General features: G+C 34.4%; 1 protein-coding gene across 50 annotated transcripts in view; it reads left to right on the top strand.

Moving 5' to 3' along the window:
* DOCK7 (dedicator of cytokinesis 7) overlaps positions 1-17,649 on the top strand; it is a 239,316-nt gene that overhangs the window by 59,945 nt on the left and 161,722 nt on the right. For all 50 annotated transcript variants that reach the window (XR_013520145.1, XR_013520144.1, XR_013520143.1 and 47 more), the window contains exons 12-14: positions 1,720-1,862; positions 6,354-6,447; positions 7,439-7,601. Coding sequence is in view for 38 of the 50 variants with exons in the window: in XM_078332070.1 (XP_078188196.1) it covers positions 1,720-1,862; positions 6,354-6,447; positions 7,439-7,601 (400 nt within the window). In the remaining 12 variants the exon portion in view is untranslated. The remainder of the gene's footprint in view (positions 1-1,719; positions 1,863-6,353; positions 6,448-7,438; positions 7,602-17,649) is intronic.

Genomic DNA, 17,649 nt, shown 5'->3' with positions numbered 1-17,649 from the left:
TAAAATTATTTGTTCTGTATCCTTTTAATGTGGTGTTGCATCAAATGATTGGTTTTGGATGTTAAATTAACTTTAAATTCCTGGGAAAAGTCCTGCTTGGTTATGGCATGTAATCTTTTTTATGTGTTGTTGGAGTCTGTTTACTAGCATTTTGTTTAGGATTTTTGCACCTATATTCATAAGGTATATTGGTCTATAGTTTTTCTTTCTTTTGATGCCTCTGTCTGGTTTTGGTATCAGGGTAATACTGGCCTCATAGAATGAGTTGTGAAGTGTTCCTTCCGTTTTTTGGAAGAGTTTTTGAAGGATTGGTATTAATTCTTTGAAAGTTTGGAAGAATTCACCAGTGAATCTGTCATGGCCTGGTCTTTTCTTTGTGGTAAGTTTTTTCATTACTAATTCGATCCTTTACTTGTTTTAGGTCTATTCACATTTTCTCTTTCATCTTGAGTCAGTTTTAGTATTAAATACTTTGTGTCTTTCTAGAAATTTGTCCATTTCATCAAAGTTATCTAGTTCGTATCTAATCTAAGTGTTGACCTAGTTGTTCATAGTATTGCTGTATATTCCTTTTACCTGGTAAAGTCTGTAAATGGTATCTCTTCTTTCATTCCTGATTTTAGTAATCTGAGTCTTTTTTTTTTTTTTGGTTCATCATTTTAGCTAAAGGTTTTGCTTTATCTTTTTGAAGAAACGGTTTTTGGTTTAATTGATTTTTCTCTATGGCTTTTATAGTTTCTATTTCCCTTATTTCCAGTCTGCAGTTGTCTCTTTTATAGCCTTCTCTTGGCTTTGGATTTAGTTTCTCTTCTTTTGTAGTTTGTTGAAGTCTGAGGTTATATTTCTGATTTGAGATTGTTCTTTTAAATATAGACATTTATAGCTGTAAGTCCTCCCCCTGAGCACTGCTTTAGCAGTGCTTTGGTATGTTGTTTTTGCATTTCATACATCTTAAATACTTTCTAATTTCTCCTATTCCTTCTTTTCCCATTAGCTATTTTTAAATGTGGAATTATACTTACACACATTTGTAAATCCCCCAAATTTTTTTCTGTTATTGATTTATAGTTTCATTCTTCTGTTGTTGAAGAGCATACTTCATGTGATTTTAACCTCTTTGAATGTATTGTATTTTGTTTTATGGCTTAGTATATAGACTGTTTTAGAGAATATTCTGTAAGTGCTTGAGAAGAATGTATATTCTGCTCTTGCGTAGTGTAGTGTAGTGTAAATGTCCATTATGTCTAGTTTGTTTATAATTTTGTCAAGTCTTCTATTTCCTTATTAAACTTCAGTCTAGTTCTATGGGTTTTAAATAATAGGATTATCTTGCAAGTACTTTGAATACAAGTTATCTTACAATTTTCTTTCAAACTAAAGAGCTAAGACTGAGGGACGATTAATGATGACTAAAATTTCCCTTGTGGTAAATATTTTGTAGTAAATGCATACTTCCTCTGTAGCTGCTCTTCATGGCTCATCTTTGATCATAACTGTAGATCTTTGCATGTTAGAAACTTACTTTTACACTTGTGATGTAAAAAGAAAACAAGAAGATTTAGATACTTTGTTAACCAAGCTCTCTAAAAGCAAAATTATAGTTTATATGCTAAGTATGGGATTTTCAATTTAGTAGATTCTTCCTTGTGTTTGGAAAGCTACTTTAAAACAAAATTTAAATTTTATGGAAATGAATGTATTTCTAAAATTCTTTTGTAGAACGAAAAGGGTCTTGGTCAGAGAGGAGGAATTCTAGTATTGTTGGCAGACGATCACTTGAAAGGACAACGAGCGGAGATGATGCTTGTAACTTGACAAGTTTTCGACCAGCTACTCTCACAGTGACAAATTTTTTTAAGCAGGTATTGTTCTGTCATGTAGGAATTTTGGGGAGATGTTTGTGCATAAGTTATTTTAGTTTCAGAAAGGTAGTAATTGTATTGTACATGTACATGAGGGTGATTCCAAGAAACTTAAAAACTTTGAGAATAAAAATAACTATTAAGAATGAGAAATAATTTATATTGTTTCTGCTATTTTAGCATTATATTTATTTAAATGTTGACCAAGACTAATAATGCCTCCAAATCCATCTTTCATACCTGTATCCTTTTTTTTTTCTTGAGACAGAGCCTTGCTCTATTGCCCAGGCTGGAGTGCGGTGGAACAATCTTGGTTCACTGCAACTCTGCCTCCTAGGTTCAAGCAATTCTTCCTGCCTCAGCCTCTTGAGTAGCTGGGATTACAGGCACCTGCCATCATGCCTGGCTAATTTTTGTATTTTTTAGTAGAGACAGAGTTTTGCCATGTTGGCCAGGCTGGTCTTGAAATCCCGGCTTCCGGTGATCCACCCGCCTCCGCCTCGCAGAATGCTGGGATTACAGGTGTGAGCTACTGTGTCCAGCCTGTATCCTATTTCTCAATTGTTAGTAGTGTAACTTTTCTTAAACATTGGTTGTTTATGAATTTTGTTTATGAGAATGAGTCTGTGGCTTGCATGTCTTCCCCACACAAGGATTTCTGACCTGAACTGCCATTTTCATAATATATGAAATAGAACTTTCAGGACCCAGTAGTGCATTTTGTGCTAAAGTGAGGTCAGTGTTATTTTTAGAGATGAATGTAAATAGATCCAAGGTGTTCTCTATCAAATATAATTTATTCTTTGCAAACCTGTTCCCTTCACTTTAAGTACGAGTCAAATCTGTATTTTTCCAATGCCAGTCATGATTCATAGTAGTAATGAAAATCGGCTTAGTAGATAACACCCAGTTAAAAAAATAAAAAGAAAACATGAGTAGAATTGAAAAAATAGTGCATTGCATGTAGTAAGGCTAAATATTGCTTCAGGGCATTGTTTCCCCCTCCCCGTTTTATATGAGTGTGCATATGTGTTTATGTATTTACTAAATTTTGATGTAAAATGGATTTTATATCATGAATCAATATCAGAAAGTCCGTGTTGTAAATGACCAGAAAATTTTGAAAGTCTTTGTTGTAAGTGGCTAGGTGACTAGAACTACATAGGAATGGGGAGAAAATTTGTATTAGCATAACAAACTGGAGTAATATGTGTTTTGGAGTGGATTAAGGGAAAATACTAACAATTCCTTCAGAATTCCTTTTTCTGAGATGTTATTCTAAGTAAGAAGAGGAAATCCTGTCTTACTTATACCTCATAACTTGAGAGGGCAAGAATTGAGGGTAGACCTCAATTGAATGGACCTTGAATATACAGGTAGCAATCTACTTGAAGCCTCCTTCACTTTACATATCAGTAGTATTCATAGCCAGCTGCTCTGAGAGACTCATGGGAAAAAACGCCAGTGATAAATATCTCAAATGGTATTGCTCTCTTTATTATGGACAGTAGTAAAAGAGAGTCTAGAGAAGACTACATTTACATAAATTGATAGACCAGTTATAGCTATGGAAAGGGGGCAGTAGCTTTGCTACAGTGACACAACCTTGCAGGTATGTTACTTCCCCCTCTTTCTACTTCTTCAGCTGCTACACCACTTCTGCTGCTGTTTCCACAGCTTTCTTTTCATTTCTTCAGCCTGCTATTTATCAATAAATTGATGTTGTAAGCTTAAATCAATAAGCTATCTCCCCCAATCTGTTTATCCAACAAATAGTGTTTGAGCATTCATCATCATGTCTGGACACTGTTTTGAATACTGTGATTATAACTGGGAAGTAGCACAAAGTACTTATGAAAACTTAAAAATAAGTGATTGCTGGAAACATGGAGCAGTGGAAAATGTTTACAATACAGAAAATGTTTAATGCAGTTCTGCCTTAATTTTTTTAACCATGAGCATCTACTATTTTTGTAAATATTTTTAAATAGCTAGAAAATTATGCATCAGGCAAATGCAAATTGAATTTGAAAAGAGATTACCATTTTAATTAAGAATAATTCAAGGTACAGATTTTCCCTGAATGACACACAGAAGACAGTTTTTCTTTTTCAGTTTATGAGACATTACTGTCTACAGTAGGGATATGGTAATCATTAGTGTTTATATACAGATTTAAAATGCGTTTGCCAGGCATGCTGGTTCATGCCTGTAATCCCAGCACTTGGGGAGGCCAAGGCCGGGGGGTCGCTTGAGCCCAGATGTTTGAGACCAGCCTGGGCAACATGGTGAGATCTTGTTTCTATAAAAATAAAAAATAAATTAGCTGGGCATGTTGGTGCATACCTTTAGTCCCAGCTACTTGGGAGGCTGAGGGGGTAGAATTGCTTGAGCCCAGGAGATTGAGGCTGCAGTGAGCAGTGATAATGCCATTGTACTACCAGCCTGGGTGACAAAGTGAGACCTCGTCTCGAAATAAATAAATAAAATGTGTGAAGTCAAAATTATTAGAAATATATAGATATTTAAAAACAAAGTCAAACCCACATAATAGTTTTGAAGACATTTGTTCTATTTGTTGACAGATATATAAGTTGTCTATTTCTTCAGGGGTACAGGACAATAAACAAGCAATGTAGAGGTAAGGGTATCAGTTAGACTGCTCCAGTGAACTAGGCTCATTCACAAGTTTAGAGATTGGCTGGGATCAGCTAACATAGGCTGACTTTTACTCGGAAGACAGAAATGACTCAGCTCTGTGACATGTCTCTCAAATTCTCCTCTCGTCTTCTAGGAGGCTAGCTTGGTCATGTTTTCATAGATGTGACAAAAGTTCAAGAAAGAGGGCAAACTAAATTGTGCAAATGTTTTTGAAGTCTCTCTTTGCATCATGTTTGCTTATTGGCAAAGCAAGGCATGTGGCCAAGCCTAGGGAGGGAATTGTGCCTCACTCACCAAAAAGGCATGGAAACAGGGAGTAAAGAATGGAGACCAATAATATAATTTAAATTCTGAAAGAGAAAATATAATTTAATGGGTGAAATCAAAATAATGAGGACTAGAGATAATCTGAATATATTATGAATAAAGACCATTTAAAGATCTATATTTCATGTGTGGCAACTGGTCTAAAAAAAATTTATATTATTTCTGTATACACAAGGAAAGAATACACTTTTTCTGCAACTGATGGAACATTTACAATAATTAGTAAATATTGGGTCACTGACACCTTTTAAAGTCAAATTTTCTAATAATTCAATAAAACTAAAAACAATTTTTGTTATTAATAAAAAACTATAACCACTTAGAAAATAAAATTTATTTTTTCTAAATAATGAGATAAATAAGATCAACTCTATATCCTTGTTTAGAATATAATGAACGAATGGGATATGGCTCAAGGTGAGTTGACAGTAATAAAGTAGCCTTAAATATGTTCATTACCAAATAAGATAAAAGGACAGTGTATGAAATATGCATAAAACAATAAAATATCAAAGCAAGACGATGAGATTAATAAAATCTAAAGACTTCAACAAAAGAATAAAATCAACCCTATTTTAATTGTAAGAAGAAAAAATATTAACATTAAATTGAACATTTTGTGTTAATCAGATATGGGTAATTTTTTTGTTTTTTTCTTTTCAAGGTCTCTTTTCATATTGGTTGAAGTCCTTTTGGAGTTTTTTCTCTGACCATAGTATATATCAGGATAGTTGTGATTTTCCTTAACAGTAGTTTTCCCTCCTCCTCCTCCCTCTAACTCCCTCCTCTTACTTCTCTCTCCCTCTTCTTCTTCCTCTCTCTCCCTCCTTTATTCCTTCTTCTTCCCCAGCTTATCCAGTGCTGCAGACTTTGTATTGGAGAAACTTGTGATATAAAGTTGAAAAGAAATATGAACTCAAGTGTAATAAATTTACAAGACTCAAGTATATTTATATTAGTTTGCTTTTTGATTCTATGTCTGTATTCTTATTTTTCTCTTCTCCTTTTCATGTCTCTAACTTGTATTGGTTTTCTTTATTTGAGGGTATTTTGTAATACTTTATAGGCATAGATAATGGACTATAAATAAGAAAAAATCTTAGTAAAATTTGAAAGCATAAAAAAGGAAATAAACTGGTATAATATATTTATAATCACAATTAATTTAATTTTTTTTGAGACGGAGTTTTCACTGTGGCTCTGACTAGAGTGCAGTGGCATGATCTCGGCTCACTGCAACCTCCGCCTCCTGGGTTCAAGCAATTCTCCTGCCTCAGCCTCTTGAGTAGCTGGCATTACAGGCACCCGCCACCATGCCTAGTTAATATTTTGTATTTATAGTAGAGACGGGGTTTCACCATGTTGGTCAGGCTGGTTTTGAACTCCTGACCTCAGATGATCCGCCTGCCTTGGCTTCCCAAAATGCTAAGATTACAGGCGTGAGCCACCACGCCTGGCTGTATTTGTTTTATCAAATACTTTTTCCTCTATCATTGAAATCAGGAAGGAGACCGCTTAAGTGATGAAGATCTCTACAAATTCCTTGCTGATATGAGAAGGCCGTCTTCTGTCTTACGGCGACTAAGACCTATTACAGGTATTTAAAAATTTTGAGTAGAAATGATTGCAACTATTATTATCACTAGTATGTTGTATTATAATTATGTATTCCTTTTTTTTAAATTTATCTGGCCCAGACATTTTTCTATGCTCAGTGCCTGTCAGTCTTCTTCACTTTATTAACTATCACATGATCTGACAGTTTGGATGCAGAATTTAGCATCTTTGGTACTTTGAGTACAGTAGCCCCCCTTACCTGTTATTTTGCTTTCCTTAGTTTCAGTTACCTATAGTCAACCACGGTATGAAAATACTAAGATATTTTGAGAACAGGAGACTACAATCATATTAACAGTTATTATAATATATTATTATAATTGCTCTATTATGAGTTAAGGTTATTAATATCTTACTTTGCCTAATTTATAAATTTAACTTTATTGTAGGCAGGTCTGTATAGGGAAAAACAGCATCTATAAGGTTGAGTATTTTCTGCAGTTTCAGGCATCCACTACGGGGAGGGGGGTCTTAAAATATATCCCCTGCGGGTAATGGGAGGGAGTAACTGTACTAAAGTGAGTATGATGAATAATATCACAGCTTACAGTTATTTTCTAGAATGGCAAATATTAAAAATAGGATTCCTATTATGGTTGGAGCAAACCATTCCATTGTAAAAATGTCTTGAAGTTTCCTAAGTCATATAACCTTTGAAATGTTGGCTTGTTTGTATGCCAGATCCCTCTTTTTTTTTTTCTATTTTTGCCTCTTCCCTTCTTCATTCCCATTCATTTATTTAATAAGCATTTATTATTTTACATGCATTTATGTCTGGATCGGTAATTTTTAAGTTTGAGACTTCGCAAAATGAAATGATTTAGAGGCCTGAGATGATAAATGGAATTTGGTTTCTGTAGTATTCTTCCCAGGCTTCTTGCAAAAAAGGATCTAAGTCCTTTCAAAAACATGTTTAACATGGAGTTTTAAAATTTTGTTTACATTGATTTTTAATATATTTTAATTTGCAGCTCAGCTCAAGATAGACATTTCTCCCGCACCTGAAAATCCCCATTATTGCCTGACTCCAGAGCTGCTTCAAGTGAAGCTTTACCCTGACAGTAGAGTTAGACCTACCAGAGAAATTTTAGAGTTTCCTGCAAGGGATGTTTATGTTCCAAACACTACTTACAGGTAAGAGATTTTAATTTGGGGAATATTAATAGAAGATATTGTATATTCTAAAATATTAAATATTAAAATTCGAATAGAAGATATATATTCTAAAATATTAATATTCTAAAATATTAAAGAATAAAACTCTCCAAAAATCTTCATAGAGTTTTGTTACTTACTCTCTTACTGAACAGTTTTATTAATAATTGTCACATATTAGGGCTTTCAATGTGTCAGGTATAATATTTATATTAATATTATATTATATTTATATTAATGCATATAATTACCTTGCATGCATTATCTTATTTGGTCTTACTTAATCCTCATTATTTGAGGTAAATTATATCTTTTTTTTTTGAGACAGAGTTTCGCTCTTGTTACCCAGGCTGGAGTGCAATGGCGTGATCTTGGCTCACCGCAACCTCTGCCTCCTGGGTTCAGGCAATTCTCCTGCCTCAGCCTCCTGAGTAGCTGGGATTACAGGCACGCGCCACCATGCCCAGCTAATTTTTTGTATTTTTAGTAGAGACAAGGTTTCACCATGTTGATCAGATGGTCTTGATCTCTTGACCTCGTGATCCACCCGCCTTGGCCTCCTAAAGTGCTGGGATTACAGGCGTGAGCCACCACACCCGGCTGAGGTAAATTATATCTTTACTTTAGAGGTGAGTAAACAGAAGGCTAGAGAGGTTAAACCTTTTTTTTTTAGGTGGAGTCTCGCTCTGTTGCCAGGTTGGAGTGCAATGGTGCCATCTCGGCTCACTGCAACCTCCACCTCCTGCAGTCAAGCGATTATCCTGCCTCAACCTCCCAGTAGCTGGGATTACAGGCACCCACCACCATCCCAGCTAATTTTTGTATTTTTAGTAGAGGTGGGGGTTTCACCACGTTGGCCTGAATGGTCTCAATCTACTGACCTCATGATCTGCCTGCCTTGGCCTCATAAAGTGTTGGGGTTACAGCCGTGAGCCACTGTGCCTAGCCGAGAGGTTAAACATTTTGCTGAGCATCAAACCTTAGTGTGGTGGTGATGGGATTTAATTCCTGGGTTGTTAGGTTAAAACATTTAAAGTCCTAATTAGTATGTTTTCTTAAATGTTTTTAGTAGCAGAATCTAGCATTACGCATGAATCGAATTTATATGCCTGCATTATGTTCTGACAATTAATCAACAATATTTGTTGAGTATGTACTATCTAGAGAATACTTAACTTGAAGTTGTCAGACACAACTTTTCAGGCTGAACACTCCATAACTCTGGGGGTGCCATCTGCATGTACTCTTATGAATGGTATACCCTATATTTGTGAATGCAGAGACTAGAACTTGACATGTCTGTTGGGATATTCAACAGGGTAGCTCAGGTATAAGATCCTGAAACAACTTTTGATTTAATCCTAGATTTCCTCATCATAGTATATTTCGCCACTGTTCACCAAATTTCTGAGAACAAAATTTTTGGAATAATTATGATTTCTTTCCTTTCCTTACACCTCACATTTATTCAGCCAACAAGTTATGCAGGCTCTACTTTCAAAGTATATCCTGAATTCAGTACTTTTTATCACTTCCACCTTTTAAAAATTCTAGTCTGTCACCATCTAGATCAGCACTGTCAAATAGAAATGTAATGGGAACCACATTTGCAATTTAAAATTTTATAATTGCTACATTAAAAAAGAAACAGGTAAAGTTAATTTTCATCATGTATGTCATCTAAAACAATGTTATCTAAAGTATTATCATTTCAACATGTAATAAATGTTAAGACTTATTGAGATATTTTACTTCTTTTCTCTTCTGCTAACTTCAAAATCTGGTGTGTATTTTATACTTAAAGCACATTTCAATTCTAATGAGCCACATTTCAAGTGCTTAATAACTACATGGGGCTAAAGAATACCATATTGGACAGAGACTCTGATCTCGAGTTCTGCTATACCTTTCTGATTTGGCTATCTTACTTCTACTCCTGTCTCAGTCACTTCTCAACATTGCAGCCAGATAATTCTTTGAAAATGGTAAATCAAATCATTCATTCCTCTGTCTAAATCCTCTAGTGCTTCTATTACAAGCAGAAAAAGGATGAATTTTTTCTGTGGTCTGTAAGGTTCTGCATGATTTGGCTCCTTTTCTATGTGTTATTGTTAAAACTCTAAAACTTCTTATAGTAGGGTGAAATACATCAAATAATTATTTCCTCCTTTGTGGTGAAAGTATTGTAGCCTTTTTAGGCTACTGTACAATTGTCATCTTAGAGCCTATTTACCATTATCCTGGAAATTTTCTTTGCTTTTTTTGCAGTAGAGCCCTTATTTTTCTTTCTTTTTTTTTTTTTCTTTGGGACAGAGTCTCATTTTATCACCAGGCGCCAGGCTGGAGTGCAGTAGCGCGATCTTGGCTCACTGAAACCTCTGCCTCCCAGGTTCAAGCAATTCTCCTGCCTCAGCCTCCCGAGTAGCTGGGACTACAGGTGCATGCCACCAGGCCCAGCTAATTTTTTGTATTTTTAGTAGAGATGGGGTTTCACCATGTTGGCCAGGATGGTCTTGATCTCTTGACCTCGTGATCCTCCTGGCTCGGCCTCCCAAAGTGCTGAGATTACAGGCTTGAGCCACTGTGCCGAGCCGCCCTTATTTTTCATATATTTTCCTTAGTTTACTCATTTCACTGAAAGCCTTTCATATCTTTCCTAAATAGGATGCATGTGAGGTAAATTTTCTTTTATGTCTGATGTTATCTTTATTTTATCTTTACTCTCAAATTAATAGTTTTGCCGGGTATAAAATTCTGAATTCAATATCATTTTCTGTCATAATTTTTAAAATATGACTACTGTCTTCTGGCTTTCAATAGTGCTCTTGAGTAGTCCAATATTATACTGATTGCTAATCATTTGTGTCTTATTTTTCTCTAAGACTTTTTGAATTATTTTCTTTATCACTGGTGTTCTGAGGTTTCATGTTGACATACTGATATGATGACATTTATTTAATGCTTTATAGAATATAAATTAATTTTATTTAAATTAATTTATTCAGTCATAGAAATCTTATACGTTACATAATTCTGGCAGTATTATTATTTCCGCTTCTCCACTGACAGAGGCTGAATTAAGAGACTTATTTAGACTTGAACCCAAGCCACCTTATTTCATTTTCTGTATTCTTCATTCTTTGGGATGATAGACCATCCAGCATGGAATATTATATATAATTTGAATAAAAATAAAATTTCTCATTTGTAGATAATTGTTTGCTATATTTTTGTTAAAACTAACCAGAACACCTTTATCTTACATTACCCTTAAAATCTATACCATTATTCATGTTTAATTTTTTAATGTCTTAACAGTTGGTGGAAACACTTGATAAAAATGGCATTCTGTGGTATCTTGTTTGTGAATTAATGGAAAATAGGGCCAATATAGAAAATCTAGACATGTTACAGAACTTGAATGGGAATTGAATAGAGTGCTCATACCAAGTGAGAAGTTGGTAGCACATTGTTTTCTCTTAAGGATGTATCTACTTTAATCTAACATCCTCTCCTGGAGGAGATAAAAAGTCAATACATCAAATGATTTAAGGGAATTCTATAAATTGTAGGTTAGTATGGTTTTTCTTTTTGAGTTTAATAGAAGTTATATAAACATGTATTAGTGCTTGTTTAAGATCATTTGTTTATTTGGGTTTGCTTTTGTTTTTTAAGGTGGAATGTGTAATCACTTGAAGTGATTAGTATTGGTAAGGCTAATTGATAGTCCAAAAACTATAATTAGTTTCTATTCTGAGAGTTAAAGTTTTCAAGTATAGGAATGAATTATAGCATATTAATTTGAGAATGATGTTGAAAGATCATTTACATATCTCAGTGCCTTTAGTTTGGACTGTATCTAAACACTCTTATTAATTACAGAGTTGATACTTATTCCAGACATTATTAGTAAAAATAATACTGTAGGCAAGAAGCTTTTAAAAAAGGATTTATTAGATGTTTATAGAAGAACCATTTTTCTCTCATGACTGAGCAGTTTATTTCCAGAGAATAATAGAACTTGCTAAGCTCATCATAAAGATTAGAGTTACTTCTATTAAACATTTATTGAATATGAATACTGGTTTAGGCTTTAATATTTTTCATCAAAATGAGTTGATTTTAGATTAGGGTTTTACATAACCTTATTCCTCCTTATGTACAGTTTGTAAGGAACTTACATAAAATGCTTTAACCAGTAAGCAGACACTGATAAAATGTGATACAGGATGTCAAGGCTACCAGGTTTCTTAGTTTGTGGAGATGATCCTAGTTCTCTGTTAGTAATATGTTATCAGTGAGAGCTCTTGCAACAAAAAGGATGCATTATTTTGTTTGAGAAAGAGTAATAATTTTCTAGTATAAGGGTGTCCTCAGTGAAGTAGAGAAGATTGGATACTACATGAAAATTCAGAAGTAGAACTGTGATTACTATTCTTTCTTGCCTTTTTTCCTATTGTTACTTTTTTTTGCCAAATAAACTTTCATTAAAAAAAAATTATAAAGTTGACTATTCCCTTTTAAAAATAATTAATCTCCAAATTAATATAGAGAAATAATTTTTGTGTTACTTGAAATGGTACAACTATATGTGTAGCTAATTGAAAAAGTAGGAGATGGGCTCTTATAATCAGTATTTTGTAACTGTGTTTTATTTTTAGGAATTACAGTACATTTTCACTTAAAATTGTTAATAGGTTCTTGGAAATTTAGATTTCACTAAAATGATGTGACAAAACCATTTTTTTCTCATCAATGTTTTAACAAAACAATGCTGAACAAAATGATATTATTCAAGGACCTGCTGCACCTGGTCGTTAGAGTCCTTCTTTTAAAATCACAGTTTCCAAGAATATTGTTCAGTGTCACAGTATCCATGACATTAAATGAGGACTTACTGTATTTAAAACTGAAGAATGATTTTTCCTTCCCTTAACATTAGTGTAATAAAAGTACTTATATCGTAGAAATCTGTGAGGAATAAATACATGTAAATTGTGAGGCACAAATTAATACAGTACATATTAAATGCTTAATGGAAGTTGTTGTTTTTGGCTTTATTAGATTACATTTACTCATGCACTATACAACTTGAGAGAGATTGGTTTGAAAAGCATGAGAGTTTTAGGCATTTGGGGAATAATTGGATAAGATAATTATTTTAAAAGGGAAGTTATCAGAGTCTAGGTTTTAAGCCCCACATGATATGTCATGAGAGCCATGTAATTCAGGTTTCTTAAACTAGGTTATTTCATGTATTAAGTCCTTGTAACATGGGCTTCTAATTTTTTAGTGTGTACCTTGTCATAGGCTTGTGAATCCTGTGATACCCTTTTTTGGAATATAGACTGAACATCTCAAATGTGAAAATCCAAAATGTTAAATGCTTCAAAATCAAAGTATTTCAAGCACCCACATGATACTCAAAGAAGATCTCATTGAAGCATTTTGGATTTTCAGATTTGAGGTATACCATAAGTATAATGCAGATATTCCAAAATCCAAAACAAATATGAAATTTGAAAGACTTCTGGTCTCAAGCATGTTTTTAAATGCATAAAATAAAATATATAGAATAACAAAAGAAGTAAATTACATTGAATTAAAATTATCAAAATATTAAAATTTTGATATGTGTGTTTGTTAATCAGTTAAATAACATGATCTGGATTCAGGTCCAAAAACTATTGTATTTTCTAAATAGTAAGAAGCATCAACAATATTTTGAGATGTCTATAATAGTTGTGAAAAAAAAAATACATATGTTTCAAATTAGTTCAGCCATGTGGAAGAGAGTGTGGTGATTCCTCAAGGATCTAGAACCAGAAATACCATTTGACCAAGTAATCCCATTACTGGGTATATACCCAAAGGATTATAAATCATTCTACATGCACCTGTATGTTTACTGCAGCACCGTTCACAATAGCAAAGACTTGGAACCAACCCAAATGCCCATCAGTGATAGACTGGATAAAGAAAATGTGGCATATATATACTATGCAGAATACTATGCAGAAATAAAAAAGAATGAGTTCATGTCCTTTGCAGGGACATGGATAAAGCTGGAAACCATCATTTTCAGCAAACTAACACAGAAACAGAAAACCAAGCACTGCATGTTCTCATTCATAAGTGGGGGTTGAACAATGGGAACACATGGATACAGGGAGGGGAACATCACACACTGGTGCCTGTTGAGGGTTGGAGGGTTAGGGGAGGGGTAGCATTAAGAGAAATACCTAATGTAGATGACTGGTTGATAGGTGCAGCAAACCACCATGGCACGTGTATATACCTGTGTAATAAACCTGCACGTTCCACACATGTATTTCAGATACATGTATTAAGTGTGAAAAGTATAATAAAAGTATGTTTCTATTAAAGACAAAATCTTATATACTGCTAATACCGCTGTGGTTGGTTTACTACAACAATTTGTAATTTAAGGAAGTATAAATTTCAGCTCAACGTTACTGAAAATTCAGGACCTTTTTTTTTTTTTTCTATTCACGTGTATGGTCCTCTGCTTTAGAAAGTATTGGTTTTATTTTAATTTTAGAGTTCATAGATGTCTCAAGCTTCTGCCACATACTCTGCTATTTTGGTTTTGCCCTATTTATACCTCTCTGGGGTTTATTCCATCTAATTGGTCCTAGTTTATTTTATGTATAAAAGTTCTTGAGTTGAGAGCTCTATTTCCTGACATTTTAACATAGCCATCCAGAAGTTTTTAGTTAGGAGCTTGCATCTGAAGGTGATGGAGTGTTATCTCAAATGGCGAAGGGAAGGAGTAAAGTTCCAGAAACAAATGCAAACTGTGAGAAGGGCAATTTTGTTCTTCTGTCCTGAGGATTATAGTATGTTCAGTTAGGAAGTATTTATAGAGATTATTTACTTAAAGGAATGTGAAAAATAATATGGAAGATCCAGTTTTTAAAAAGTATATACATTTGTTTAGAACTTTGGAGTTCGTAAAACTATTTAAATGCAGTATCTGGCTTGATAATTACAGCCCCATAATAGATTTGACAGAATTATTATTCCCAACTGTTGGGTGTGGAAACTGAGGTTTGGCAGCATATTTGAAGATAAATAGCTACAACCTTACATCTTCAAGGTTTGCAATTTACTGCTCTTTTGAATTATGTACCCAGCCATTTTATTAGGTATATGACTGTTCTTAGGGCTAAACATGGATATAGAAAAATAGCTTTTATATTTTAGATAGAATCCTTAGTTTATTTTATATCTCCTAAAATGTCATTGAAACCTCATTTTATTAAGGCTTATAATAGGGGATTATTAGTGCTATTTTCATGACCTTGAACTGTGCATTTCAGTTAAGTAATTCTACCCTAGTTGATTTGCCATGGGAATACTTTGGACTTTGATAAAAGGGCCAGTTGTTTGGTCATTTTCTTTTCATTTTTAAAACTGCACTGTTGAATAATTCACTCAGTAGTACATACATAAACGCAGTGCTTATGGCTATTAGTGATGGGGAAAAAATCACAAAGAAATTTGATTATCCTACAACAGAAGGTAGACTATATATGAGTACAAATTTGGAATAAGTTTTTTAAAGGAGACAAATTGTAGATGCTCAATAAATATTGGTTAATGAATATTATTTTTAAAATTAATGAATGAGTTAATTGAATTCCATGAGGTATGCTATTAGGAAGGAAAGATACAAGCATGAAAATATGCTGATTCTAGGATGACAGAGTGTGTGTAAATAGATTACACCACAGTTGGTTACCCCATAATGAGACGTGTGTATTTGGTTTCAGTAAAATTCATACTAGTTCAAAATAAACTCTTGATACAGAAATTTTTCAGCAATTCACTAAAATGAGGTGAATTGACTATCTTTGATGCTTTTGAAGCTTTTAGTACTATTTTCAAAATTTTTATTATTATGATTTGCCATATTTACCTCTCTGTATTTTCTCACTAAGTGCCATTTGAGGGGTATAGACAGTAATTCTGTATGGTTTCAGAGGAAGGAGCTGCCATTTACTAGGATACTTGTGGAAGAATTAAGATATCTGCACTTTGAAATATGGCACAATCTAGCCAATCAGAATTGTGTGGGAAGACATTCTAGACAAATGGACTACATTAGGAAGGCATAGAGGAGATGTTTAAAAGTAGATCATTTTGATTAGAGCAGAAAGTTTGTGTTGTGGAAAAAAATGACTTAAGAGGTAATTTGGGACCAGGTGATACAGACTCTTGAATACCTGGAAGGGATTTGGATTTTGTTCAGAAGGCCTATACTCTTGTAATTAGAATATACATTCTTGTGTGGGCACAACTACATGGGATGTGCAAGTCCACAGGATAAACACAGCACATCTTCTAGGAGCATCACTTTTTAGAATACTTGAGGGAAAATAAATATTTTTATATGAGGATATATATTTTTTTGACACAGAGTCTCACTCTGTTGCCCAGGCTGAAGTGAAGTAACAATCATGGTTCACTGCAGCCTCGACCTTCCCAGCTCCAGTGATTCTCCTGCCTCAGCCTCCTGAGTAGTTGGGACTACAGGTTGCCCACCGTCACACCCAGCTCAGTTTTGTATTTTTTGTAGAGGTGGAGTTTTACATGTTGCACAGGCTGATCTTGAACTCCTGGGTTCGAGCAGTACTCCCACTCCAGCCTCCCAAAGTCCTAGGATTATAGGTGTGAGCCACTGCAGGCATGAAGATAGATTTATAAAGTATTAAACAATTCACATGTAATTTTAAAGTAAAATGCTAAGATTTAAGCTAAGATCCCAATATGATTCTGAAAGAAATTTGTGAATATAGTAAGTTATTTTATCCTGCAACTCCAGAAGGATTTGTCTTCATTATCCTCTGCTGTTATTCTTCAATAGATGAGTTTGAAAGACACAGATCCAAGCAGTATGCATCCATTACAAATTTCTTTTCAGAAGATTCACAGGGAGAGGGACATAAAATTAGGAGGAAAGAGGAGACTGCTTACATAATCTAGCACTCAAGTTAAAGACAGTTTTTGGAAGAAAACTTGTAAGATTAAGAGACATTTCAAGAGAAGATTATATTGGACTTGGTGCTTACGATACAGAAGAGGTAGTTTACAAAGTTAAGTAAAAAGCTAAAGATGTCTTTCAGGTTCCAGGCTTCTGTGACTGGGAGCATGGTGGTCATATTAATGGATATGAAGAAGTGAGGAAGATGGTGTGAAAAAGTAGAAAGGAAGGAAAGGTGGGTAGAAAGGGGTAGCAGTAGCAGTAAAGGGCTGGTGAATTTGTTGTTGATTTATTTTGAGTCAGAGTTTCATTCTGTTGCCTAGGCTGGAGTGTGGTGATGTGATCTCAGTTCACTGCAACCTCTGCCTCCTGGGTTCAAGTGCTTCTCTTGTCTCAGCCTACTGAGTAGTTGAGACTACAGGTGCATACCACCACGCCCGGCTAATCTTTTGTATTTTTAGTAGAGATGGAGTTTCACCATATTGGTCAGGCTGGTCTCAAACTTCTGACCTCAGGTGATCCACCCACCTCAGCCTCCCAAAGTGCTGGGATTACAAGCGTGAGCCACCATGCCCAGCCTGTTATTTTTTATATGTTGAATTTGAGTGGAGTATAGGGTATTGAAGGGAGAAATGGCAGATAGGCAATGTAAGAAGGGGAACTGGAAAGAGACTTGGGATGAATATGTAGATTTTGGAATCTTGTTTATGGTAAATAGATGAGTTCTTGAGAGCAAATAGAATGTCTGAGGGTCAGTGTAGAAAAGATGATTGAAGGTTGTCCATTGGAGCACAGTACTAAATATGAGAAAGGAAAAGGATTATAAAGATTGATTCAGGTAAGGGGTAATCCATGGAGAGTATAGTAGTATTGTGAAAGCAAAATGAAGGTCAAGTTTGAAAAAAGGGTATTAGTATTGGTGAGTGTAGAGAGATCAAAGGGAAGGTAGACTGAGAGATCAAAGGGGAGTAGACTTTGCTTAGATTAGACAACTGTGAGTTAGTGGTGGAATTTGAATAC

The sequence above is a fragment of the Callithrix jacchus genome, chromosome 7 (assembly GCF_049354715.1).
Source record: "Callithrix jacchus isolate 240 chromosome 7, calJac240_pri, whole genome shotgun sequence".
Taxonomy (NCBI): Eukaryota; Metazoa; Chordata; class Mammalia; order Primates; family Cebidae; genus Callithrix; species Callithrix jacchus.
Note: the sequence above shows the minus strand (reverse complement) of the source record. Positions and strands in the feature narration are given on the sequence as shown.